The 27,121-nt window shown below is 38.7% G+C and overlaps 1 protein-coding gene across 1 annotated transcript; it reads left to right on the top strand.

Moving 5' to 3' along the window:
* The first annotated feature begins 3,560 nt into the window (after positions 1–3,560).
* LOC134789923 (patj homolog) lies at positions 3,561–27,073 on the top strand. The gene is made up of 16 exons (XM_063760620.1): positions 3,561–3,788; positions 3,864–3,971; positions 4,587–4,743; positions 5,837–6,006; positions 6,161–6,290; positions 7,144–7,256; positions 7,622–7,898; positions 8,382–8,459; positions 8,902–9,103; positions 9,571–9,720; positions 19,113–19,249; positions 19,773–19,958; positions 20,521–20,702; positions 22,023–22,155; positions 24,778–24,944; positions 25,579–27,073. The coding sequence occupies exons 2-16, from the start codon at positions 3,882–3,884 to the stop codon at positions 25,723–25,725; spliced, it is 2,319 nt and encodes a 772-aa protein (XP_063616690.1). The 5' UTR covers positions 3,561–3,788; positions 3,864–3,881; the 3' UTR covers positions 25,726–27,073.
* Positions 27,074–27,121: the final 48 nt, after the last annotated feature.

Genomic DNA, 27,121 nt, shown 5'->3' with positions numbered 1-27,121 from the left:
GAGTTATAAGATACATAGGATATCATTCCTCCTTTTTTTATCTTTAGATATTACAAATTTCAAGACTATAATTTACTTTAGCAAATTTGGTGCACATCCCCCATCAGATTTGTGCAGTGTCATGCAGAAAATTAATTTTCTGGTTATACATACCGGGTGTGGCCTGTAACACGAGCAAATAATTAAAACATAGATTGTACTCCTCAAACGGTGACACTTTTGTTCAACAACTTTTAAAAATTATGAAGTATTTAGACTCCCTATTTTTCATACAAAATAAATATTATCTTCAATGGACGCCATCGCCACGCCATATCATTGTGATTGACGTTGCTTGTCACGTCTTAAACCTAACAAAATTCGCAATACATTGCGTCTTAGAATAAACTTTAAAGTGTATTAAAAATCAAACCACAAGTTATTTTTAAAAGTCACTGAACTAATGTTGGTCAGTATGAGGAGTTCAGCCTACAGTTTAATTTTTTGCTTATATTACAGGCCACACCCGGTATACATAGCTACTTACCATTACAACACAAATACATTGAAAATTACAAATGAACTGAAGCACAATACAATGCTATTTCATTGCACAAACATATTTGAGTACATTCAATAGTTATTTGTACAACAAGAGATCAAAGTTTGATATTTCTTCGAGTGCTTATTTTGAGTCCCGTGCAAGCGAAAGATTCTATAATAGATTCACGAGCGTAGCGAGTGAATCTAATTTAGAATCTTGAGCGTAGTAAGGGATTCAAAAGCGCACGAGATGTAAATAACTTTGATCTCGTGTAGTACACAAAATTTTTCACCCTAAGCAGTGAGAACATACCTAGAGGGACAGAGATAATAGAACCCAAGTATATCGAACTTGTATTAGACCCCGCATGCTGAAATGACATTTGACTATAAAGGTCACTTGAATGTCATTTTGTCTCACTCAGTGAGCAAAATCGCATTTTGCTCACTGAGTGAAACACGCTTAGTGAGCAAAATGCGATTTTGCTCACTGAGTGAGACAAAATGATTCAGTGAGCAAAATCGCATTTTGCTCACTGTTTTTAAGAAGCAAAGTACCCTTGTTCGAGCTGCTGAGGTGAAAATATATTTTTTTTAATTGCCTAAATTCTATCCTGTCAGCTTATTTAGAGACAGACTTTCTTTACATTTTCGCAGGACCAGCCTTGATGTATAGATTAGGCCCCTTTTTCATATCAGTCTCACAGCAAACTATACATAAATTTAACCAAAGTTTATTGTAAATTTATGAAAAATAAACCCTTTTTCTTAGTTTAGCTGATTACTAAATTTGCTATACTCTGACTAACTGCCTAGTTGACTATTAACAGGTAACCCTGTAAATTTATGGTTAGTTAACATGTTTAGCTAATTGCTGCATCAAACATATTAAAAATGAGTCTACAACTTTATTGAGAGCTATAACATGTGCAGTTTATTTTGAATACTCAGTTGAAGCAAAAAGCTGATGAGGGTGATTTAGGTAATGTGACGGTTGTAATACATAATTAATTAAATTTGAATTTCACCCACAAGCTCATCTAAAACAGCTAAACTGTCAAGTGGTTTTTTCAAGGCAGGCTACAGCTCTGGATATCACACAAAAAGAGTGGTTAACTCCGCATTTATTAAATTAAAATACTTCGGTGGTAACAGAAGACACCACTGATAGTTACAATTAAATATTATAATAATAATATAGTGATAGTAGTATTATTATAGTGATAATATTTAATTGTAACTATCAGAGGGAAAACTAAATACCATCCTCTTTTCTTATAAATTATTTTTAACTCTCACTTAGTTGAGACACCACTGATAGTGTTACCTACAAGTAAATATTATCACTTCTTAAATAAGAATAAGATAAGAGTTATTTTTCTTGTTTCTTATTTCAGTAAATATTAGAAAATTCAAAGAAGTGATAATATTTAATTGTTACTATCAGTGGTGTCTGAACTAAGTAGTTGAGTGTTCAAAATAATTCATAAGAAAATAGGATGGTATTTAGTTTTCCCTCTCAATGAGGTACGGCATGTTGGGCATTGGGGCTTAGACTTGAGGGCGAGTTTGAGGCATTCCAAACAAAATACATGTCCACAGTTAGTTGAGGCAAGAGCTTGACCGCTGAACTCTTCATAGCATATAGGGCATCCCAGGGTCTGTTTTGGTATTTTCTCTGGAGTATTATCTGGAGTGGCTACTTTTCCAGATTTATTCTTGGATTTAGTAGATTTTTTTTTCTGAAAGGCAAGTAATAATTAAAAGGATACACTTCAGCACTTTATAGGCTTCCCAGCAACTGGGTTATAATATGATAAGCTTATGTGGCCAGAAATTGTTATTATACACATTATAGGACAATTTATGATATGTATTATAACAATTTCTGTCCACATAAACTTATTCTCTTTTTTAGGGTTCCGTCCCCCAAAGGGTAAAAACGGGACCCTATTAATAAGACTCCGCTGTCCGTCCGTCCATCCGTCTGTTTGTCTGTCACCAGGCTGTATCTCATGAACCGTGATAGCTAGGCAGCTGAAATTTTCACAGATGATGTATTTCTGTTGCCGCTATAACAACAAATACTAAAAAGTACGGATCCCTCGGTGGGCGAGTCCGACTCGCACTTGTCTGGTTTTTTTATCAATGTTTTCTGCGCTGTGTGGGACAAGAAGTAGATTATAGTCAATATATTAGATTTATAATAGATACCTTGACATCAGGTGTACATAGATCCAGAATAGATGTCTCTGGATGATTGTTTGCCCTTGTTCTGGAATGCCGCCTCTTGCGTCTTTTGCTTGCTTTGCTAACAGTGCCACCATTCTCTTCACGGAAAGAGTCTTCCGTGTCTAAATTTATTATCACATTGTCCAAACGATTATGGTTAACTAAAGTGAAGGAGCATTCTGTTAAGTCTATGACACTTTCACTATCATTAGCCATAGTTATATTGTCAGGATTCTTCAAATTTCCCGATGAGATTCCTTTAAATTATTGGAATCATGTAGAGGAAGGCACCAATTTAAAAACTTTGAGACAAACGGTAACTTCAAAGAATCACTAAATTTTTAATATATCCCTTCAATCATCAAAACGCGTTTTTGTTTAGCCACGAAACAAAGAAGCGCGCCCATTCTTTCTTCCGTGTGTTTAGCAGTTAGTACTTTTAAGAAGATACTTTTAGGTAGGTAAGGTAGGTAGGTATTTATTTTAAATAAATTGAATTTACTTCAGACTGCGACTTCTAGACAACCAAAACAAAATGAAATGAAAGGCGAGTGAAGAGCAAAGAGAATTAGAGTATTAAAAAAAATGGTGAGTTGGTGACAGCTATCAGAAACGCCACAAACTTCATTTTATCGGACATGGTCGTAGGAACAAAGTGGGCATTTTTGTTATATCGTGTAAAGCAAGCTTTATGTTTTCCTCGTTCTTTCTACTCATGCTTTCTACTCGTGCTTTCTCGCTTTCTACAGTGGGCTGTTACGCTGTCAGTGTCAAATTGACATGTATTGGACAAGTACTTTACATTGTTTTTTGTAATTGTATGATGTTATCTAGTTATTCTGGTAGCAAACACAATTATTTTATGTTATAAACACATATCAATTCACATTGTTTATTAATACAATTTCTTATTGCTCTTTATTGCGTGTCACTAGTTCATTCGGACTATCAGTGTTGTGTTGTTTTACGAGTTTCCAAAAGTGTAAATTCCAGACATTTCATGGTTTAGTGTTCGTACTGTTCGTGATTCATAAGTAAGTTACGATAAACATTGCATTGTTTGTATTAACTATAGTATTGAAGTAAACTTAAATGCATTTGTATTGCAGGTATAATAAGTATCCAGGATGCATCTTGGTGTAAATTTGTCCAATGCTCTTCAGCAATTGGAAAGTGTGAAAGCTGCTGTGGATCAAAGTGACGATCCGAAACTGAAGGTAAAAGCTCACTGGTGTAACAATATAAAGTGATCTTAGTATTTATAACCAATGAAACATATTATTATGACACTGTGCTTGAAGTTCCTCAATGTGAAATTCAGATATGGAGCATTCCACGGGCTGTCCCGTACAAACGCATGTTGTTTCATGTTTTTGAACTTTTTTTTGGCATTTAATTCTGATGATTATTTTTCTGTGCATATTTTTGACCAATTATCACAGAAAAAGAAACTGTTATACCTGTAAATCTTCAGAAAATTTGCTTTCGTACGGGACAACGGTAGACAATTTCATGGAATGCTCCATATACAGATGTAGTGCATAATTATTTTCCATTGTATTTTCATGGAAACATATGAACATGTCTTGCAATTTCAGTCAGTCTCGGTACAAAAAGTACTGAGGTTGACTAAAGTAGCATGACAAATATGAGAAAATATGATGGAAAACAATTATGCACTACATCTCTACTGTAGGATGTGTAATATAGCCCTCAGTACCGTCAAGTGGAATAACTTGGGACAGATTGGGGATAGAGGGTTAACTTTAGACAATTTTTTTTTACTATGAACAATAAAGAGTATTTAAGCTGAATTTCATATTTACTTTTAGGCTGCTACGAATGATGACCTGAACATGTTGATTAGCTTGCTGGAGAGTCCGATCCTGAAAAGCATAGCAACACTTCAGGACTCTGTTGGCATGCTCGCTACACAAGTGGCTCATCATCCTTCCATTCTGCCTGGTGACTTTGATATTACTCCTGCAGGTAAACAAACAATTCCACGTACATTCAATGTTTAGATGAAGTGCCACAGCACTTTATTGGATGTTTCTAAACAAATCGAGCACAGACTAACCTTTTGTACAGGTTCATTCAAGAAAGCTGTCACGAATGGAATGAACAAATCTTTCATTGTTTGTGTGACACCTGTATCGGTATACAGTCAGAGCCACCATTTTAATCATTTTATTGGTTAATGTGATACAGACATAGATATTTTCATTCACTGATTCAGTCCATTTGTGCCAGCTCTTGTGAACACTACCTAGTAACAGTGACTATTGCAGGTCAGAAAATCGGTATTGCTATCCAAAACCCTGTGCTGAGTTTGTTTATAGATAGCCATAAAAATACAAGTGGCTCTTTCAAAACATGGCTGTGATAAAATTATTCTCTGTATTTGAGTCAATGATTTGAAGTAATATGAATATGGCAATTTTATTTGTCCTTTTTAGAAAAAGAAAACATTCAAAATAATACAAACAAGTGGGTTGCCAGGCCTAAATGAAAACAATTTGTATATTATTCTGTTATTGCATTGCCAAAAACAGTTTTCACAATTTACTGGAATGTTTCTACCTCTTACCACAATTTGATTTTTATTGTTGACTACCATCATATCACGTAATAATGTGAGTTTTTTTCGAATTGTTTTATACATAATAAAGTGCAAGTAATTGTAATTAGCCTTTATTATTGAAGTCAGTTGGTACACAGTATATATTAATTCGGTTTCATAACTTGAACTTCAACTCGTCCTTTGCCGTAGGCCTCCTCCATAGCTTTCCATTTGATGCTTTCTTTTGCTGTTTGCATCCATTTACCTCCTCCTATTCTTTTTTCCTCCTATGCGGTTTCTCTCATCATATGGCCTGTCCAGCGCCATTTTTGATTTTGCCTTGATTATGGACAATTTGACTCTGTCTCTAAGTTTTATATTAAGTATGCTTCTTTCCATATGGCTTTGACACACATTAAGTTTTTGGTGCTGTTTTTTTCCCCAGGTTTGGCAACCGTAAGTTAATACTGGTATTATACAACTATTGAAAACTTTATTGAAGTGCAAGTATGTGTGCAGGTGAACTTGCTCTCCAAGCTCGAAACTTGTACGGCGCGGAGGGCGAGGAAGAACAGCGAGTCCCACAGGTGTCTCCGCCGCATTGTCTCGATTTTGGGTCAAGCTCGGACAACGAGCGCGTGTTGGGGCTCGACTCTGCCTCCATCGACTCTAATATGTCGCCTAAACAGGTACATTAAATGCGTTCCAAGCTTGAGATTTCAGAGTTTGTTTTAGTCTCTGTCCAGTCTGCAGTCTGAAATAAACATTATGGCTATTCTGTTTTTTTATTGATATGCCACCTGAAACAATCAATATGATTATAATGTCACTTTCATTTTCCAGAGTCACGGCATCCTCGAAATGTCCAGAAACGACGACTCTCTGGCGTCTGCCTCTCCTAACATAGTTGCGGGCGACTGGGCGCAAGTGGAGGTCATAAACCTCGTCAACGACGGCACTGGCCTTGGATTCGGTAAGATTTTGGCATTATCACAGAATAAATAATAGTACTAGGTACAGAAGATTCACTCTCTAACAAAACGCGTCTGTTACGATTAGGACAGATCTGACCGCTAGGTGGCGACAGCGCCACGCGCGGCTTATGGCTAGCCACCAAAATTGGTGTGGGATGGATGTACTTGTAGCTACCTGCTGCAAAGCGACGAAATCGCGGAGTGAACCACGCCTGGCATTATCTAAATGTCTAGAAACGGTGCCCTGGAGTTTGCTTCTCCTAAAATGCTAGTTGGCGACTGGTACAAGTGGAGGTCATAAACCTCATCAACGACGGCACTGGACTTGGATTCGGTAAGATTTTGGCATTATCTAAATGTCTAGAAACGATGCCCTGGAATTTGCTTCTCCTAAAATGGTAGTGGGCGAGTGGGGGCAAATGGAGGTCATAAACCTCGTCAACGACGGCACTGGCCTTGGATTCGGTAAGGTATTGGCATTATTTAAATGTCTAGAAACGATTCCCTGGAGTCTGCCTCTCCAATCAATGTCAGGCGTGGCTCACTCCGCGATTTCGTCGCTTTGCAACAGGTAGCTACAAGTACATCCATTCCTCACCAATTTTGGTGGGTAGCCATAAGCCGCGCGTGGCGCTGTCGCCACCTAGCGGCCATATCTGTCCTGATCGTAACAGACGCGTTTTGTTAGAGAGTGAGTCTTCTGTAGCTAGTACTATTATTTATTTTGTGTCAATGTTGCGGTCGACTAAAGCCCTAAAAATTCTGCATATGAAGAAAAAATCAAAAACGTGATGTTATGGGTGGTCATTTTGCCCCAGTAAAGGGTTAATAAGAAATTGCTTTTTATTTCAGGTATAATTGGGGCAAGGACCCGTGGTGTAATTGTAAAGACCATCTTGGCGGGTGGCGTCGCGGACCGCGACGGGCGTCTCAAGTCTGGAGATCACATTCTACAAATAGGAGATGTAAGGAGAATATGAATAGGAAAACGAGAAAATGCCAAACGAAACCTAAACAGTGTATGGAAGTTACCACGTCACTTGGGTTGCATTGGCCATCCCGAGCTCGTAACTCACCGCGATTCATAAAATTCATCTAGTTTCAATTAGTTAAATTATGTTACAAATATAAGTCAAAATGAAAGTTTAGGACAAACTATTAATAGCTAATTGAGGCTTTTAGCTTTTAGCGCGTTTATGAATAACTCCATTTATCTTTTCGATCAGCTTATTTTGTCAATATACGATTGTCGTCTTGGCCATAGCTCTTCATATGAGCTGACTGGTACATTTTCTATTTCCTGTAGTAGTAACGATTTTATTTTACACAGGCTCATTTAGTGGAAATGGGTTCCGAGCAAGTAGCAGGCGTGCTCCGAGCATCCGGTTCCCGGGTCCGCCTGGTGGTAGCCCGCGCCGTGGACCCGGCGCTAGCGCCGCCCGCAGCCGCGCCGCTCGTCCCCGCTAGGCTCCTGTCGGACCCGGAGGCGCTGGACCGGTATCTGCTGGAAACCGGTTTCGAGCAGGTGTTCCACACCCAGCCGGTGCACCACCCGCCCACTTCTCGGTTCGTGTTCGACAGCGCGGTGACGCCGCCCCCAGAAACAGGTAGATTACAATCACAAAAATTCGTTCTAAACTTATGTCGAAAACGACCGAGCTCTTCGAGTTATAATGTTCGCTGCATGCTTCTATTGGTCCTGGAGGCGCTGGACCGGTATCTTCTGGAAATCGGTTTCGAGCAGGCGTTCCAACCCAGCTTGCGCACTACCCGCCCACGTCTCGGTTCGTATTCGTCAGTGCGGTTATGCCGCCTCCTAATACAGGTAGAATACAATTATGGAAATTGGTATTATTACTGGGTACGAGCCAGTTCCCGAGCCATAATGCCCGGTGTGTGCTTCTATCGAAATCGTAGGCGCTGCACTACTATCTTCTGGAAACCGGTTTGGAGCACAGTTGTGTCACATACAGCTGGCGCAAGGCGTCATGCTGATCAAGTTGGTTCTGCTGGTTTTCTAAATAGCTACTATACTATTTTCGGTACATTTTTGACTGTTATTCGTGTGTTAACTTATGATTTAATTGTAGATGCTGAATCACCAGAAGTCGACAGATTTACGGTGCAGTTGAAGAAGGATGAGAATGGACTGGGAATAACTATAGCAGGTACGCATATCCGTCGCGGGTCCCTTGCCTGACTGCAAATACCTATTTATTTAGTTGGTGTTCAAATCTGCGGGCTCAGCACGGTTCCATTTTTATCGACTATCACTATGCGCGTCCCTTTCGCACTTACATACTTGTTAGAACGTGACAGGCATGGTGACAAGGGATAAAAACGCGACCGTGCTAAGCCGCCTGGAGTGGGTTCAATATACTGGAGTTAATAATGGGTTCCTAAATATGTGAACACGACTTTATTGTCAAGACAAAAGAGTAGTGTACCTATATGTTCCCACATTTTTAGCATTTTGACACACAACACACATATGCTACTTGTTAGAAAGTGTAAATTATTATATTTTGTAAAGTTTGTTAAGGCGATTTGGTGTGACATATAGATTGTATATGAACTGTATCCGTTTATTATTCATCTTGGTACATCCAGGTTACGTGTGCGAAAAAGAGGAGCTTTCGGGTATCTTCGTGAAATCTGTGTCTGCGGGTAGCGCGGCGGCATTAAGCGGGCGTGTGCGAGTCAACGATCGCATCGTGGCCGTGGACGGTGCGTCGCTGGCCGGCAAGTCCAACCAGCGCGCCGTCGACGCGCTTAAACAGAGCGGGAACCTCGTCACACTCGAGCTGGAGAGGTGAGAGTTACACGTCTGTCGGTAGCACGTCAAGGACCGCATGGCAGCAGTAGACAGCGCATCGCTTGCCGGCAAGTATAATCAGCGCGCCATCGGGTCACACTTGAGTTGGGGAGGTGAGTGTTACACGTCTTTCGGTAGCATATATAGACCTTATAGTGGCCGTAGATGGCACATATCTCACCTTCCAGTCCAAACAGCGCACCGTCGACGCTTTCAAGCTGAGCAGGAACCTGCGTATCACTATCACTACACCTTATAAAACAAAGTCCCCCGCCTCGTCTGTCTGTGTGTATGTATGTTTGCCATAAACTCGAAAACTACTGAACGGATTTTTAAGCGGGCTTCACCTATCAATAAAGTGATTCTTGAGGAAGGTTTAGGTGTATAATTTGTTAAGGTTTTGTGTAAACTATGCGAAGTCGGGGCGGGTCGCTAGTATAATATAACTCACCGTTGTGTTGCAGATACCTGCGCGGTCCTAAATATGAGCAGCTGCAGCAAGCAATAGCAGCGGGCGAGAGCGCTGGGGCCGCCACCGTCGCGCACAACCCGTTCCTGCACATGCACCGCCCGGAACCGGCGCACCACGACATACAGATGACGACCTTGCACAAGTGAGTTCTTTTTTATAGTGGTGTAAAATACTAATGGTCCAAAATATGAGCAGCTGCAAAAGCAATAGTATCGGGAGAGGGACACACACAGGTGCTAACCATGAGACTGACACGCGGAAACCGTTACGGTGTTGTTTTTTCTGTGTTTAAGTTTGCGGAATTCTTTGCGAATGAAACAGGCGAAGTGGAGAGAAGACGTGCATAAATTGATCAATCATAATGGGTCATATCTCATTAAAATCATCTCATCAGTCTATGAATCTAGTATTTTTGGTTATCCTCTAACTATAGTTCGTTTTTTTTAGCATTAGAAAAAAGGTAAACAATCTTGATGTGTATTTTAATTGAAAAACACGTTTTAAAAATAAGTCACAGTAAATATGTAACATTTATGATAGACCAGCGGTGGAACAAAAATGGGTTTTGATAACATTAAAGTTTTTTCTTTTTTGATATGTTATTGCATGCATGTTAAATAACATTTATGTAAAATATTAGAAAATTATAGGTGGAGCGTTCGGCCATATTTAAATATTTCAATTTTGCTAAATAACTATGTAAATATAAAATTAAAGTTACAAAAAACTGTAACATGTTCAATAACACTTTAATTTATTCACAATATTCGGTTTTTAGAAATCTGGAACAGCTGCTTTCTGGTGAACGTAAAAACACGAATTACTTTGTGAATAAAGAATTAAAGTAGCTGATATTGTAAAATTAAGATATTATCTATCAACTTAGTATACTTGTAAAAAGTTAGAAATGTAGACAATGTGCTTGTCTAGATATTGATTTCTGGTTAAGCAGTATAGCCAATATTGAATTAAAGTTTGTAGAGTTAATATTACACGGTCATAATAAAGATCTTAGTTCCCACACAAAATATTAGAAATATAAAATCACGGCGACACTAAATACTGATACGTAAGTATGCATTCCGCGCTTATATTGAGTTACATTTCAAACGCGCGGCGTTTTCGCGCGCCGCGCTGTACGCCGTGGCAGGAGGCAGCGATCGACGGTGGCGGGCTAGCGATTAGCGCGGTGCCCGTAAAAAATACGCAAAACGTTTATAAAATTATTATCAATGGTAAATAGTTATATTGTTAATAGTAGGTACACTAATGGAAACTTACCTACACTTATTTATTTCTATATGTACTAGGGATTGCCCGCGGTTTGGTTTACGTAGAATTCGTTATCGTGTTAAGTATAGAAATAATAGATACATTTGAAAATTATTTTAGGTGCATTGTCATACAGATAACCACCCTTGTTAAAGTATTCTTCAAATTCAATAGACAGGTGTCATTTCAATATAATTTTGCGTAATTTGGCGCTTTTAGGTTATAAATGACTAGCGACATATATTTTTTGTTTAAGAGCGATATCCGATATATATATCTCCGATAATATTTACTTTATCATTTAAATCAATTTCAAACTAACGTTATTCAATATTTATCATTTTAAAGTCAATTTTACCAACCAACTGAGCTTTACGAGTATACCTACGGAAACAACTCAAAATTTGCATCAATTTAAATGCCACTCTTCTTATCCGTTTCGAACAATCAAGAGGGCCTTTACGAGCTGATGTAGTGAAAATTTTATTTAACCCTCGTCCCTTGAAACCTTCACTACGCTCGAGGTTCAACTTTACGAACCACTCGCTACGCTTGTGGTTCAATTTTAGAATGTTTCGCTTGTTTGGGTATCAATATTAGCACGATTAATTAACAAATTTTCCCCTTGTAAAACAAATAAATAACGTAGGTGAGGTGCAGGCATATGAGGCCCGGCGGGTAACAAGGCCCAGCATTCAAAAATAGCAGTTGCTCCCTATTATTCTGAATTTGTACTTGTTGCTAAGAAGATCAACTGTCAGTGCAGGCAAAAAGGTCCAGTCCCGGGCCTTATTGAACGTATGAGATGAAATAATAGATTAAAATATTTTAAGATAACTTTGAATATTTTTAATCTTTCATTAATAAGGCCGATTTGAAGAAACTTCTATGAAATTATAACTTATAAATAACACCTTCACTGCGTGGGCTGTCCAAATCGCTGCAGACTTTTCTTGGTCTAACTCTAATAATTTTTCACTTGCTTTATTGACCCAAAGACGTTTTAAAGAATCAAAAAGTCTAATAACATTTAGACACTTATACTTTTTAAAGGCAGTAACTACTTACTTATATAGGTAACTTTTTTTATTAATACATAGGTAGTTATTTACGATAGAAGTGCGAAAAATAGAAATTTTGCAACGAATGACGAATTTTAAAACACGGCCAAAGGGAGTGTTTTAATGTGCTTATTATAGCACCGGTGTCGTAATGTAGCACCAGGGCCCTATTTCACCAACGTGACAGGTGCGACAATTCGACAAGTCTCATTGTTGCTGACGTCACAGGCATCCATGGGCTACGGTTATAGCTTACCATCGGACGGGCCTTATTCCTGTTTGTCACTATCATTGTATTATTTAAAAAAAACTTTATTATATCGGCAAAAAACAGGTATCTTTCTTGTGATGTTTATGATGATAATGATGACAATTGACACAAGATTTCAAAGAACTTTCGGTAATTCTTGACAGTAAATGAGTTCTGTGTCGGAATTTCGTGACAACTGTCGTATTTCTTGTGACAATTGTCCAAGTCCCAGCCCCCCCTTTGCTACAGTCCAATCCGAAAGGCACCTTAGGTCGGCGCTTACGTCATTATTACCGGCGTCCCAATACTAATGCGGTGCTACGCGACGTAAGCGCCGACCACCATATTCAACGTGGTTTGTCACATAGTACCCTGTAAAGGTATGATTCCAGGGATAAAAAATATGTTATAACGTTATCCAGCGTATAATGGAATTCATAAAAGATTTTCTTTATAATTACTACAAGTAAATTTGTTCATATTTGCATATTATTAAAAAGGTAAATGAAAAGTAATTGAGTAATTTAATTACTAATTAATGTAATCACAATTGCAAATTACACAGAAAAATTAATTACATGTAATTAAATTTTATGTAATTAAATTACAAACATTTTAATTACATGTAATTAAATTAGTAATTAAATTACAAACATATTAATTACATGTAATTAAATTAGTAATTAAATTACACGAGTAATTAATTACGCCCAACACTGGTTGGTGGCAAACAACCACACCGCTCGTCTGATGGTAAGCGGTTACCGTAGCCTATAAAGGCCTGTGACGTCAGTAACAGTGATGTCGACAAATGTCGCACCTGTCACGTTGGTGAAATAGGGCCCAGATGTACAGTAAAAATCATGTTAAAAGATAATACTAACTGTTACGAATAAATATTTATACTGTAAAAAATTATCCCACCAAAAACATTTTCATGTAAAATGTTGCTAAGACGAAACCATAAGCCTAAGACTCGCACTGTTAAAAAGTTATCAGATCTCTTGTCGAGCCAAGCTTCAAACTCTACAAGCCCCTTCACTAACTCTACGACTTAGTCAAAATATGTGGCTTGGCTCTTTTGCTACCGCCACATGGGCATAAGGTGAAAAACTTATTATAATCATTATTTTTAGGGTTCCGTACCTCAAAAGGAATAAAACTGAACCCTTATAGGATCACTCGTGTGTCTGGCTGTCCGTCTGTCACAGCCTATTTGCTCCGAAACTACTGGACTAATAAGTTGAAATTTGTCTATAACCCAAAGACATACATGTAAAGTAAATATGTAATATAAATTTAAATAAAGGGGCACTTTTGAGATGAATGATAAATAGAAGAAAAAAAAACTATATCTTTGTTATATATCAAATGAAGGGGCTCATTTTAGAATTAGAATCTCAAATATATTTTTTTCATAATTTTAAAATAAATACTTTAGAAGTGATTTAAGAAAACAGGCAAAAAATTAACATTACCCTTATCTCCGAAACTACTGGGTCTTTTTATTATGAAAAAAATACACATATTAGCTCTTTACCTATAGATGACAGGAAAACCTATTAGAAATGTGGAGCTAAGCGTGAGCAGGCCTATGGAACTCTCTGCGCGAGCTCGGATTAATACCTACGAATCTGCTCCCGTTCACGGTAGAAAAGCAAGCCAGTTGGTTGCCACACGCGCTCACGTACGCACGTCACCGCGCGCCGCACTGTCAATTTTTACGATAGTTACACGTACGGCGGGATTCGGGAAATGAATTAGAGATGCACTAGATAAGAAATAGTAAAGTTATGTGACGTTCCACGGCAAAAGGTACCATTGCCCCGACTGAATATTGGAGTGGCGATAATAATAAGCGTAAGCGCCAGCCGCCATAAGGTACCTTTTGCCGTGGAACGTCACATATCTTTACTATTTCATATCTAGTGGATGTCTAACGGCGCGATATCTTAAAGTTCGAATCGCGCGGGTGGTAGGTACCTACCTACTATTGAATTTCTTTAATTAAACATGTAATGTTTAATATGTGTGACAAATGTATAGATTTAGATATCTATCTATTTGAAATAGGTAGTAAATTTTTAATTTATTTTGGTAAATGTTTATTTTAACGACAGTAAGTTTACACCGGAAAGTGCCTACTCATTTTTGCTCTGGTTAACTTATAATTAATTACCTTTATTCATGGGGTTTCTATTATTTTTCTTTACTATGTAACATTAATCTCTATCTGGTTTTAAATTACAAGAAGTTTTAAAACTAATTCTTGCTGGGATTATTGCGCGGTTTATAAAACGGCGTAAACACTGCGGTTACTGCAGGGACATATGACCTTTTAAAATGACTATTTCGCAAACACTAAACATAATCGGAATATTAGGTATAATTTAATATTTAGCTTTCCTTTTATTTCACTCCTCTGTTTAAGTGGGTATTTATTTATCATTTCTAAGCGTCAGCAACCCTAGCGTTGTGCCGGTGCGCGCGGTGCGGGGAGCGGCGCGTTGAAGGTCACTCCATTGTATTTTTGTGTAGGTATCAAAACGGTAGGTATTTGCGTTTTGTTTGAGAGATAAGTATCTGTTCGTAAGAACTATTGTATAATCTGTGGCGTGAGTCGGACTTAAGTACTTAGTTTTTGATCCGATCCCTACGGGTTTTTAAAAGACATTTTACTCACTTTTCACTAAAAAAACATATTGTTAAAAATTGTGTAATGTACGGAACCCTTGGAACGCGAGTCCGACTTGCACTTGGGCGGTTTTTTTATTATACATACAATAGTTCTTGTAGAAACGAAACGGCCGAGCCACATACTTTGACTAAGGTGTAGAGCTAGTGAAGTTAGGGCTTGTAGAGTTAGAAGCTTGGCAAGAGATCTGATAACTTTTTGACAGTGCGAGCCTTGGTTTCGTCTGGGCAACATTTTACATCAAAATGTTTTTGGTGGGATTTCACTTCTTTTTGTAAGTTGCTTATGACAATCTTCCATCCCCTAATTTATAGGGTTGGGGGTGATTTACTATTAAAAATCCTGAAATAAGTATCTGGGGGCATCTGTTACACAATGTACTTCTTACTGATTCCTCATATAAACCCTTCACCCCGTAAGGGTAAACTTTGGGGTTGAAATCTGCCTTCACCCCGTAAGGGTAAACTTTGAGGTTGAAATCTATTCTATATCCTTCCCCATAACAATACCTATCTACATACCAAATTTCAACTAAATCGGTTCAGCGATTATTGATTCCCCATACAAGATTAAACCCCCTCATCATCCCCTTAGGGATTAAAAAATTCAAGTTTTTGAATTTATTTGTTGTTTGTGTACTAAAACTATCTTACATATCAAATTTCAGCTTCTTAGAGGACTTCAGGAAGTACCCTAAAGGTATTGATAATCATCAAGTGAGTGAGTCAGTGACGAAATCGAAGTTTATAGATATGAATAAAATCTAAAGTATAAGAGCTATGCAATTGATATGCTTAATAAGTCCGAGAACTTTGTTTATCTAGTATAATCCAACCCCAAGTTATGAGGGTTCCAAAAAACGACGAAGCGCTTCGAGAAAAGGTAGATAGTGCCCTTGCGCTTTGCTCGTCTTGGCGGGGGCACTGCCGTGCCCCCAGATGTTAAAACATAATAATAATAAAGATTTATGTTTAGTGACATTAGTTACCTACTATTTTCGCGTAAACTAGACAATTTTTATATCTTTAGTTAATAAGACCCAAAAGAATTATTTTAAAACTTATTATAAATATCCTCTTGTTGTGAAGTACCAAATATTGTTATTTGTATATGTATAACTCTTAAGTTAAAAACAATAAAATCTGTTATTGTCTATTGTCAAAATGATTATTTTTTGCGGGATTAAGTAATACCCTGCTAGTGTTCAATAAGGCCCACAATAGGACTTTTATAAAAGGTATATTTTCCAAGAGTATCGTAATATTTTTATAACTATTTTGGTATAATGAAGAAACTTCAATAAATAAGATACCTATTTGAGTGAGTTTTTCATACTTAATATCCTGTTTATAAAAAAAAAACATTTTAATTTAAGGTGGGCCGTATATATGCATATACGGCCGACACGGAATATACAATAAGGTGAGGTCACTTACCTTATTGTATATTCAATATGTATACGTGTAATATTGAGCAGTTGGTTTATAATATACATAATATGATATTGACGTTGAATAGGACAGGACATGACAATAGGAACCAGAAATAGGTATAGTCGGTCAAACCAATTTGTCAGTAAATAAAAACAAAAAACTATATTCATCCTTTTCTTTTGGGTGCTAGTACTAGTGTAAGTCAAAGATAGTATGATGATTCTCTCTATGTTTGAAATGAGACAGTCCTTTGACAAACTATGGTAAAAAATAGTTGTGAATATCATGTACATTTTTATTACAATTTCGAAATTCAAATGTTCTTCCTAATCAACTCGGCCACTAAACTATAGATGGTCAAGCAAATCTTGTCAGTAGAAAAAGGCGCGAAATTCAAATTTTCTATGAGACGATATCCCTTCGACCCTACATTTTTCAATTTTGCCGCCTTTTTCTACTGACAAGATCTGCTTGACCAAGTATAACTGATAACTTGGTATCCGATCCGCTAACTCGGCGAATGAATCGCCAGTTCGCCAACTCTCCGAGCCGAGTCAACGCTATCACACTGCTAATAAGGCCATTCAAAAATAAACCTTAATTCGAGAGCCCGAAGGTTCTTATATGACAAACAATACATTATGACTTAAAACTTTATGGGAAACAAAGGGACCCCTTTAATTTCACGTAATGTCCGCATCTAATTTATATATGTCCACAGTAAACAAACAAATGAATGATAAGAAAAGACAGACAGTGCTGTGAGCGGGAGGTGGGGCGAGGCGAGGGGCGAGGTATAGGTAGGCTTTGATAGGCTCTCGGGCGCCGCGCCGGCGACACTGACGGACCAGCGCGGCGTATGTATGAATTTCGCGCCTTTTTAAATATATTTTACTATTACAATGCAAGCTACACGCCGAAATTTCTTATTTTCCATAATATGGCTGCGTATATTATTTTATAGTAATAGACTTATTTTTACAGACTCTAATTCAATATTAGATATTATAGGACAAAAAACGCATATTAATTCTAAAGCATATATCTTATTGTTCTAAATTTTTAGCTTGCCTATTAACTTAAGAATTTAGATATGTTGTTGTGGATTTATTAAACTTTAATTCAATATCGACAAAATAATAAGCTAATTTATAGTTTGACTAAGAAGCACGTTAAAAAAAATTCTAATAATTTTACATTATAAAGCGTCATACATATTATAAACGATGGAACTTAAACATTGCACTTTAATTCAATATTAAAAAATCATTACTAAAAATATATAAATACCTAATTTATATCTAACGCTCGTTCTAACTTTTCGTCATATTTTACAAATATGCTTAAAAATATGTCCCATGTCAGATAAGTATCATTTTTTCATCTTTAGAATTATCAAAACTTTTAGTGCAAAAATCCGGTCCCACTACTGGTCTATGAATCTAATATGATCATTTATATTCTTCTGCTTTCAGAAGTAATAGTTACTGATTTTTAAAAAGCGTTTTTCAATTAAAAGACATGTGAAGATCGCTTACCTTCTTTCTAATGCTAAAAATCGCATTTTAAACCTAGAGTCTGGCTAGCCAAAAATTGTTGACAGATATTTCGTTGTTGTATCACCAATTGTCTATGATTTAAAAAGCTAAAAGTCAGTTGTCAATATACGTCATTCATTCAAATTGTTTGCGGTTTATAAGGGGTTTATTTTAAATAATATTAATAATTTGTATAGTGCCTGAGTGAGGTTCGCAAACTATTATTTAAGCTCGTAAATAATTACGACAATGTGCGAAGTCGACGTGTAGCGTCTAATAACGAAAAACTGCAATCTTTACCAAATGTAAACAAATTAGTAGGTTAGTGCTCTATAAATATTTTGATACTTTAAGTACTAGTTCTAACATTTGCCTATTACTTTGATTAAGTACGTGAATTTATTAATGCCTGAATGTCATAAATAGGACAAGTGTATAAAGAAACGGATAAACTAAAAGTTCTGAAAAATATCTATAAAATCTAAATATTGGAACGTAAACATATGTGTTTGTCGTTGACTGTCAGTACTTTAAATAGTGGTAGAAATTATGTGAACTGACTTTGAGTGCACGAAAACGTTTATTTAACTTATTTCCTTAGGTACCTTACTTGTGCACAGAATATCAAAAATATTGTCTAGTATCAAAACTATAATTCCTACTACACAAAGTGTGACCAGCCCAAGATTTTTTGAATTTCCCGCCAAAAGTTTAGGTAAAATTTCAGTAGCCAGACTCTATTCTCGTAAGTTTTTGGGAGCAGGTTTGATAATTATGCAGGTACTTAGTTTTTAGGGTTCCGTACCCAAAGGGTAAAACGGGACCCTATTACTAAGACTTCGCTGTCCGTCCGTCCGTCCGTCCGTCCGTCCGTCCGTCTGTCTGTCACCAGGCTGTATCTCACGAACCGTGATAGCTAGACAGTTGAAATTTTCACAGATGATGTATTTCTGTTGCCGCTATAACAACAAATACTAAAAACAGAATAAAATAAAGATTTAAATGGGGCTCCCATACAACAAACGTGATTTTTGACCAAAGTTAAGCAACGTCGGGAGTGGTCAGTACTTGGATGGGTGACCGTTTTTTTTTGCTTTTTTTTTGTTTTTTTTTTTTAATATGGTACGGAACCCTTCGTGCGCGAGTCTGACTCGCACTTGCCCGATTTTTTTCTTTGCCGATCCAGTTTTTGGATTTGTTTCAAAATGATCATAGATTCACGACGTCTTCAGCTCACAAAACCGTCAGTTTTTTAAAATGAAAATTTCCTTTTGTAACATTTCAGCCTGGAATCCAGCGTGGAGGACCCGGCGCCGTCGCCGCCGCGCAGTCCGCCCGCAGCGCGCGCGCAGCCCGCGTTTGAGATGCCGCGCACCGCTGAACAGAAGGAGGCTATTAGGAGGAAGTGGCAGTCCATATTAGGTAAACTTGTTTTTTTAGAGAAGTAGCCTTTAAGGGTGGTATTCCACCTGTCCAATATCTTTGTTCTATGTGTATTGCGTCTCAATTTTGCTTAATGAAAGTGTGAGATGCAGTGACATTTGAAAAAGAAATTATAAACAGGTGGTCTCTATAAACAAGTGGAACACCACCCTAAGACACAGGTTCATGGTCCAATAGCACCTAAAATTTTATTCATTTTACAAAAACAATTTTGGATGCCATATTTTTCTGTACAAGCCCTGGCCATACGCCTTGGGATGTATTTACAATGTGTTAACCGCAGTGTTCGACAATAGAATGTGGTATTTGACCTGCCTACGTCTTAGGTAGCTGGTGCGAGAACCCTCAACCTCACGCTTAGTTTTCTTTTAATACCCACTATTGAGGTACTCTGACGTTCAGTCGAAGACCGAAAAGTACTGAAACTTGCACGCGAGGTCAAGCACCGTCTAAACGAGCTTTTAGAAACGTGCTTTTACTACAAATGTGTACTTTTTTCTAGGCGAAGACGTGGAAATAGTAGTAGGAGTAGTGATGCGCGGCGGCGGCGGGCTCGGCATCTCGCTCGAGGGCACGGTGGACGTGGAGGGGGGCCGCGAGGTGCGGCCGCACCACTACGTGCGCTCCGTGCTGCCCGAGGGGCCCGTGGGCCGCGCCGGCGTGCACCGCCCCGGCGACGAGCTGCTCGGTACGGGTGGACCTTGTGTCTGTGTAATAACATTTACATTTGAATGCACGTGTGTGTAGTTATGCCTAGCAGTGGTTGGGAATCTCGCTAGAGGGCACAGTGGACGTGAAAGGAGGCCGGGAAGTCTTGTGGATTTTGTGTCTCTGTAATAAGATTAAAATTTTAATGCATATATAATATTGACTTAACATATTTAACTCTATTCTATTTTATAATTTGTCTTTTATAGAAGACTATATTTTTTACCATGTTTGCCGACTCAAAATCACATAAGCTCTTGCGTATGAAAGCGATCTCAGCATGTGGTCTAGCCAAGATAACAATCCTTTGCAGAAAACGAAATGAAACACTATTGTCTGAATTGTGTCTCTATCACTCTTCCATATTAGTGCGATAGAGACAGATATCGTTTCGTTTCGTTTCTTTGCGAACGATTGTCATCTTGACTAGGCCCCCAGACCTTATTGAAAGTCGCAACGGTACCTAAAACTGAAGCATCGCGTGTATTTAATGGCCGGAGTATAAATCCTTATGAATGTATCCTTATGAATGTATGTTTCAGAGGTGAACGGCCACCGTCTGCTGGGCATGAACCACCTGGAGGTGGTGTCGATCCTGAAGGAGCTGTCGAGCGAGGTGTGCATGGTGTGCGCGCGGCCGCGCCCCGCCGCCGCCGCCGCCGCGCATGCGCACGCGCACGCGCCGCCGCTCGACCTGGCGCCGCCCGCGCCCACGCTCGTCAAGGTACATCCTTCATGCAATGTTTTCTGGACACGGGAAGATGGTGGCCCGGATGGGGGATCTCTGACTCGCCCTCCGCGAGATGTCATCGCGAAGCGAAATCAAAGATTGCTTTGCAACACCGGTGCAAGCGCAAGTGTCGGGAGTAAGGGGACTCCTAAACTTTAAATATATGGCAAACTCGCCACTTATTTTTCACATTTACCCTCTATAAAGCGGCTCTTGCGACCCCACTCTTTTTATTATTACGGTATTCGAGTTTCATTAAAATAATAAAAGTACTTTTCACTTCTCATGCTCAAAAAGTGCACCTTTATGTCGTGCGTAGACGACATAAAATCGCTTTTTATGCTCTAGAGCATAAAAGTAAAATTTTCTTCTAAGACTAAGGTAATCGGTCTCAACAGCCAAACAGTTAAAACATATTGCACAATTTTACTGAGCAATAAAATTGTGTAGATGACAAAACTTGTTATATCATTTTATTTTTGCTACAATTTATTAGAAATCCGTATTTTCTGTCATTAAATTTAGTAAATCACATAAAATAGGAGTCGATTATCGTTCAAAAATGCTCCGAAATGTTTGACTTGGCAGAAAACCAAGCGTCTAAAACTCTGATCACATGTTGAAAATTAAAAAAAAAGTTAAAAAGTTAGTTGGCGGGAATTGGTTATGTATTATGTTCTTTCGCTTTACGACAATTTCGTGGTGTAAATTGCCGTGAAAAATATAATTATTTTCCTCGCAATCGAAGTGAAAAGCAGAGTGTACAACGAGGGCATAAATGTCCATTTTTACCCTCGTCTACTATTTTGGTCTTCGCTTCGCTCAAACCAAAAAATTGCCTCGGGTAAAAATGGGTCACTTTATGCCCTTGTTGTACAATCTACTATTCTTAAATACCTATGGGGGCGTGCATAAACTATAGGGGCAGCATAAGAGCCGTCAGATTTTTGACGCGAGGCGTAAATGTGACGTTTATGCTTCCGATGTAGCCCACAAGATGGTAGAACCTATTATGCACAAGGAAATGTACCTACGAGAACGGTAGATGGTAGCACTTGCTTTGGTAATGTCCATGTGCACATATGTTTCCGATTCAGGCCACTAGACGGCAGGCCCACCAACGCGCACGGTCCCTATTAGTACTCTGTACAAGTATGTTTTAAAGATTTTTAGGAGTTTTTATTTATGCCAAAGAGCTAAACGATCTAAATAAGCTACCGAGATCGTATTGCTTCGTCACGTGCCACTTGTACAACTCTCGTGGTTTATGGAAAAATTAAATTGCTGTAGCTATAATTGTTTATTAATTTTCAGGCTAAATCAGACGGCAGCCTAGCTGGCGCGGGCGCCGAGGAAGGCGGGTCGCTGTCGGGCGGGAAGGTGCGGTCACGCAGCCTGGAGCCGCTCACCGGGCTCGCCATGTGGTCTTCCGAGCCGCAGATTATAGGTAACGTTTCCTAACTGCTAAAGAAAGAAAAACATCTTGCTCGGGATCCTTCACATCATTTTGACACCAACCTTCTTTACATTATTTGTCCAGAATTTAAAGTAGTAAAGCAAAGATTCATTGATTGCTAAAAGGCCCACTTGCACCATCCCATTAACCCGGGGTTAAGTGGTTAAACCGTTAACGCAGTGTCAAATTGAACTGGTAACCATGGTAACTTCAGGCTTAACCGTTTAACCCCGGGTTAGAGGAATGGTGCAAGTAGGCCCAAGCGGCACTTGCACCATTCCACTAACCCGGATTAACTGGTTAAACCTGGAGTTACCACAATGGTTACCAGTTCAATTTGACACTGATGGGTGCCTGGTAACCGTTAGGTTTAACAGCTTAACCCCGGGTTAGTATGATGGCGCAAGTGGCCCTAAGAGATTTAAAGCTACGCATTCGTGTTTCTTCTTTGACAGCTGACGTAGATGACGGTATTCGGATCCGGACATTATGCGGAAATTCTGGTTGTCAAAATTTGATGTTTGACATAAAATAGTAGAAATTAAATAAAATGGAACTAAAAAATTCCATACAAAATTGTTGCCATGTTTAAGCATTTTACGTCAAAAATGTGACAGTTACGTAGGAAGTGGCTCCCTCAATAATTTTCTACAATTTCTTGTCGGACTATACAGCGCTATCTATTTCAGCTGTTAAACGAAATATTTTCCTAAGACTGGCTTATACAATCAATAAGGGTCGGTTGCACCAAAGTGTCTGTCACGGTTAAAGAGATCGCAATTTTTGACATTGGAAATGTCTTTTCGTTCGCTCCAGTATACGGTCCGATTTCACGAAAAAGTGCGATCCCCTTATATCTCGGAAAGTTGTGAAGATATGATATTAAAAAATAGGCTCAAAAGACGCATAATCACGAGAGCTGTAAGGTGCAAAAATAATTATTCGAGAAAGTCAAAAATAAAAAAAGTTATGGTCGAAATAATGAAAATAAAATTCAATTTTTTCCGAATTTTTGATTTTGGTGCTCGATAATTTGGAAACGAAGAATGATATCAAAAATTTGAGAAAAACGGCTCTGGACAATTTAGTCAGCTACAATTTGAGCCTAAAACAAAGACGATCGGGTTAAGGGTTTGCCCTGTAGCCTAACCTTAAAATAGTCAAAAAGTCAGAACGACATTTTTCACAGGACATTTATGACTTCATGTTTCGCAGAGTTCGTTATCGGTGTTTGTTGTGAATTATCGGGATTATGACGGCAGAATAACACTTGCACTGCGTGGGCTTTCAAAATCGCTGCAGATTTTTCTTGGTCTAACTCTATCTATCCTGTTTGAGACGGGCGTAGATAACGCACTATTCGACAATCTATGCATTCTTGTGGTGGTGGAAATAGAAATAGAGATAGAGGCAGAGGTAGAGGCAGAGGCAGAGGCAGAGGCAGAGGCAGAGGCAGAGGCAGAGGCAGAGGCAGAGGCAGAGGCAGAGGGAGAGGGAGAGGGAGAGGGAGAGGGAGAGGGAGAGGGAGAGGGAGAGGGCGAGCACAAAATAAAAACTTATACAGAGAAACATAAAAAAGAAAAAGTGCCACGAAATGGTCTCACCTCAGCATGTTGCTGGCGGCTGCTAGCAGATAGCTGATGCTGAACCCTGGCAGTACCTAGTAGAGCTCGGGTTTAATACAACATAAACACACGCTGTTTTGGTCATCGGACTCGTCTCGATGAGCACTTAGGAGAGTAGTACCCAAGATAGAGCTGATGCTGAACCCTGGCTGTACCTAAAGGAACTCAGGTTTGTTGCAACATAGGCACACGCTGTTTTGGTCATCCGACTCGTCTTGATGAGCACTTAGGAGAGTAGTACCCAAGATAGAGCTGATGCTGAACCCTGGTTGTACCTAGCGGAACTCAGGTTTGGTGCAACATAGGCACACGCTCTTTTGGACACCCGATTCGTCATGATGAGCATTACCCAAGATAGCTGATGCTGAACCCTGGTAGTACACCTATTGGAACTCAGGTTTGGTGCAACATAGACAAACGCTGTTATGGTCATCTCTCGTCGCGTCAAACTGCTGTCAAGAAAATTTCATATCTTGCAGCAAATGGGCCGCTGCCGATCACCACTTCTCGAGTTGACTACGGATTTGCCGTGTAATAATTTTCTTGTACTTTGAACATTAATATATCCTGCTTATTAATCGAAAAATGAAATATGTACCTATACTTATGCGCCACGGCGACAATTATTCAAACTTGGATACGCGTGTGGAAATTTTGCAATTTGTTTGTTCACATGCGTTATGTCTAGGATACTTGTATTAGTCTAAGAATAAAATAATTATCATTCAACGTTGTAGTTTTATTTTGTAACTTTTTCCTTATCCAGACTTTCTCGTCGCTCAGCGACAATATTTTTTCGAATTCCGTAGATTCTTTTCCAATGTGCTCGATAGTCGTGTGAGGCACGAAATCTGTGAATTTTTTTTTGTATGGGAAATTTCATACTTCAGTGCTGTTTGACGTTAATCAGTCTGTTAAATGTGGTTGGTGCAACTGGCCCTTAGTCTGCCAAAGCAAAGCTCATGCTAACGGAGTGTTTGTTTGACAGAACTGCTGAAAGGCGAGCGCGGCCTCGGCTTCTCAATCCTGGACTACCAGGACCCGTTGCGACCCGCGCACACGCTCGTGGTGATCCGCTCGCTCGTGCCGGGCGGCGTGGCGCAGCAGGACGGCCGGCTCATCCCCGGCGACCGGCTGCTGTTCGTCAATGACCAGGTAACGGCGACAACAACCTTTTACGCCAAGTTTGCGACCGCAATCGCCGCCATTTCATATTGTAAGTTGTTAAATTGTAACTTCCTAAAGCGCTTTTCTGTGAGAAATTGACAGTTTTTACTCCGTTTCAAGTCAAAAAGTTATTATTATTAAGTAGGTAGCGTTTTAATTTTGATCAAATCAGTAAATAGGTCGCAGAACGATGTGCGATAAGCAGTAAGATCAAATGCAGATCGACATTAAGTGCGCGCTGTGAGCAAATACTATATTAATTTTAAAGATTTCCAACTTTAGCCACAATGTATTGACACTAGCAAACTTCCATCATGCCAAGTATTCCATTCCTTGACATGCCATGCCACGTTACTATATTTATACCCAAAACCTTAAAATGGGCCTCCGGCCATCGCCATTAATAAAAGGCTCGATTAGGGTGTACCGGGTACTAAAAGTGGCACATTTTTGTAATCTGTGTTAGGTCTGATTTAGACGGCGCGCGAACTCGCATGCGATTTTAGTTATATTGCGGACTGTTGGTTACGTCCAATTCAACCGACCGATCAAGACTCGCAATGTAATGAAACTCGCATGCGAGTTATCGCATCGTCTAAATGAGACCTTAATTGAACTGCAGAACCTCGAGGACGCGAGCCTGGAGCAGGCGGTGGCGGCGCTGAAGGGCGCGGCGCGCGGCGTGGTGCGCATCGGCGTGGCCAAGCCGCTGCCGCTCGTCGACGCGCCGCCGCCGCTGCCCGCCTCCCAGCCGCCCCGACACGACTGAACATGAACACCACACCACCGGTACCCTATGTCACTCAATTTCTACCCTACAGCAGGAGTTCCTAATTTTTATCAGTCCGCGGAGCACTTGTAAGTTTAAAATTTAATTTCAACGCCCTAACCTAGTTGGGCTATTCGAAATACATAGACCCAGTTTTACTCTCTACGGCGCACAGTTTGGGAACCCCTGCCCTGTAGCAAATATTCATTGTATAAAATTCTAGTCTGAAACAAATTCATGCTTAGAATTTGACAGGCAGTATCGATTGCGCTGTTCGGTTTCGTATAATTACGCGGTGACTCAGGCTATCAAAAGTTCACATTTGACAACTAAAGCAAATAAATAAATGATTTATGATTTAAACTCCCGCAAAACATGGAGATGTGAAACGTCTACTTCGGTTGTCAAAGTCGGAACTCGATTTATTTAGACTTTACAATTACATCTCCTACAATCGATAACTCTCCCGCTTTACACAGACTGTTTATTTATTTTATTTAACATTTTAAATCAGGCAACATCAACAAGGCCCAAAGGTTTATGTAAAGGTATTATGATTACGGTCAGCCAGACTTTCTGTATATTCTCGGTAAGCGAAACTAAAACTAATATCTGCCTTACGAATCGTCTAAGATAAAAGATGCATATCGTGCCGTACTAATCGGTCACGTATAAATTTAAAGACAGATAGCAATACGAAACTATCATCATCATGACTATATGAATTCAAAATAAGAACAAACTTTAATTAATAATATATTAAAATTATTTTAAACTTTTTTATACATACCAAAAAAACATAATCAAAGCCATGACTTTCAAAACGAAGAGAGACTACTAAAATCATAATCCTTCTGTTATAATAGCAACCTTTAAGTATGTAATGAATAAAATATTTAAACGAATTTAAAATGCTTTGGAATTGAGGAAGACCTCTTATAACTGTTCAAAATGTTCCATAAGGTTTAATATCATCATTTTTTTGTTTAACTATATATTTATATATTAAAATTATGTACTTATTTAAATTAAATATTCACTGTATTTGACTTATCAAAGGAATTTATAATATTGTTGACCGTGTTATTAGAGGAATTGACGCATTAAGTAGGTTAAATGATTGTTTTTAATAATATAACTTTTATGACATTCCAATATCATAATTAAATTTTTCATGTGACCTGTTATAGACTTATGTGTGTACTTAATTAATTAGATGATAAATTCATAATGTAATTTTTAGTCAATTACCTTAGTTATAGACATTAGCCCTCCATTATGTTAGATAGTAGATATTATACTTCCTCAAGTATTCTATTTATGTTTATTGTAAGCAGTAATATTTTAAATTGTATGTGTTTTTGACTACCCTTGTATTTCTCTATTGTATTCAAAT

Source organism: Cydia splendana, chromosome 4, assembly GCF_910591565.1.
Source record: "Cydia splendana chromosome 4, ilCydSple1.2, whole genome shotgun sequence".
NCBI lineage: Eukaryota > Metazoa > Arthropoda > Insecta > Lepidoptera > Tortricidae > Cydia > Cydia splendana.
Note: the sequence above shows the minus strand (reverse complement) of the source record. Positions and strands in the feature narration are given on the sequence as shown.

Bases quoted from the DNA above. Each gene is read 5' to 3' on its own strand.
- LOC134789923 (XM_063760620.1), top strand. From the start codon at position 3,882: ATGCATCTTGGTGTAAATTTGTCCAATGCTCTTCAGCAATTGGAAAGT. The intron at 19,959-20,520 runs GTACGGGTGGAC...TGTATGTTTCAG, and splicing joins CCCCGGCGACGAGCTGCTCG to AGGTGAACGGCCACCGTCTG. The intron at 24,945-25,578 runs GTAACGGCGACA...ATTGAACTGCAG, and splicing joins TGCTGTTCGTCAATGACCAG to AACCTCGAGGACGCGAGCCT.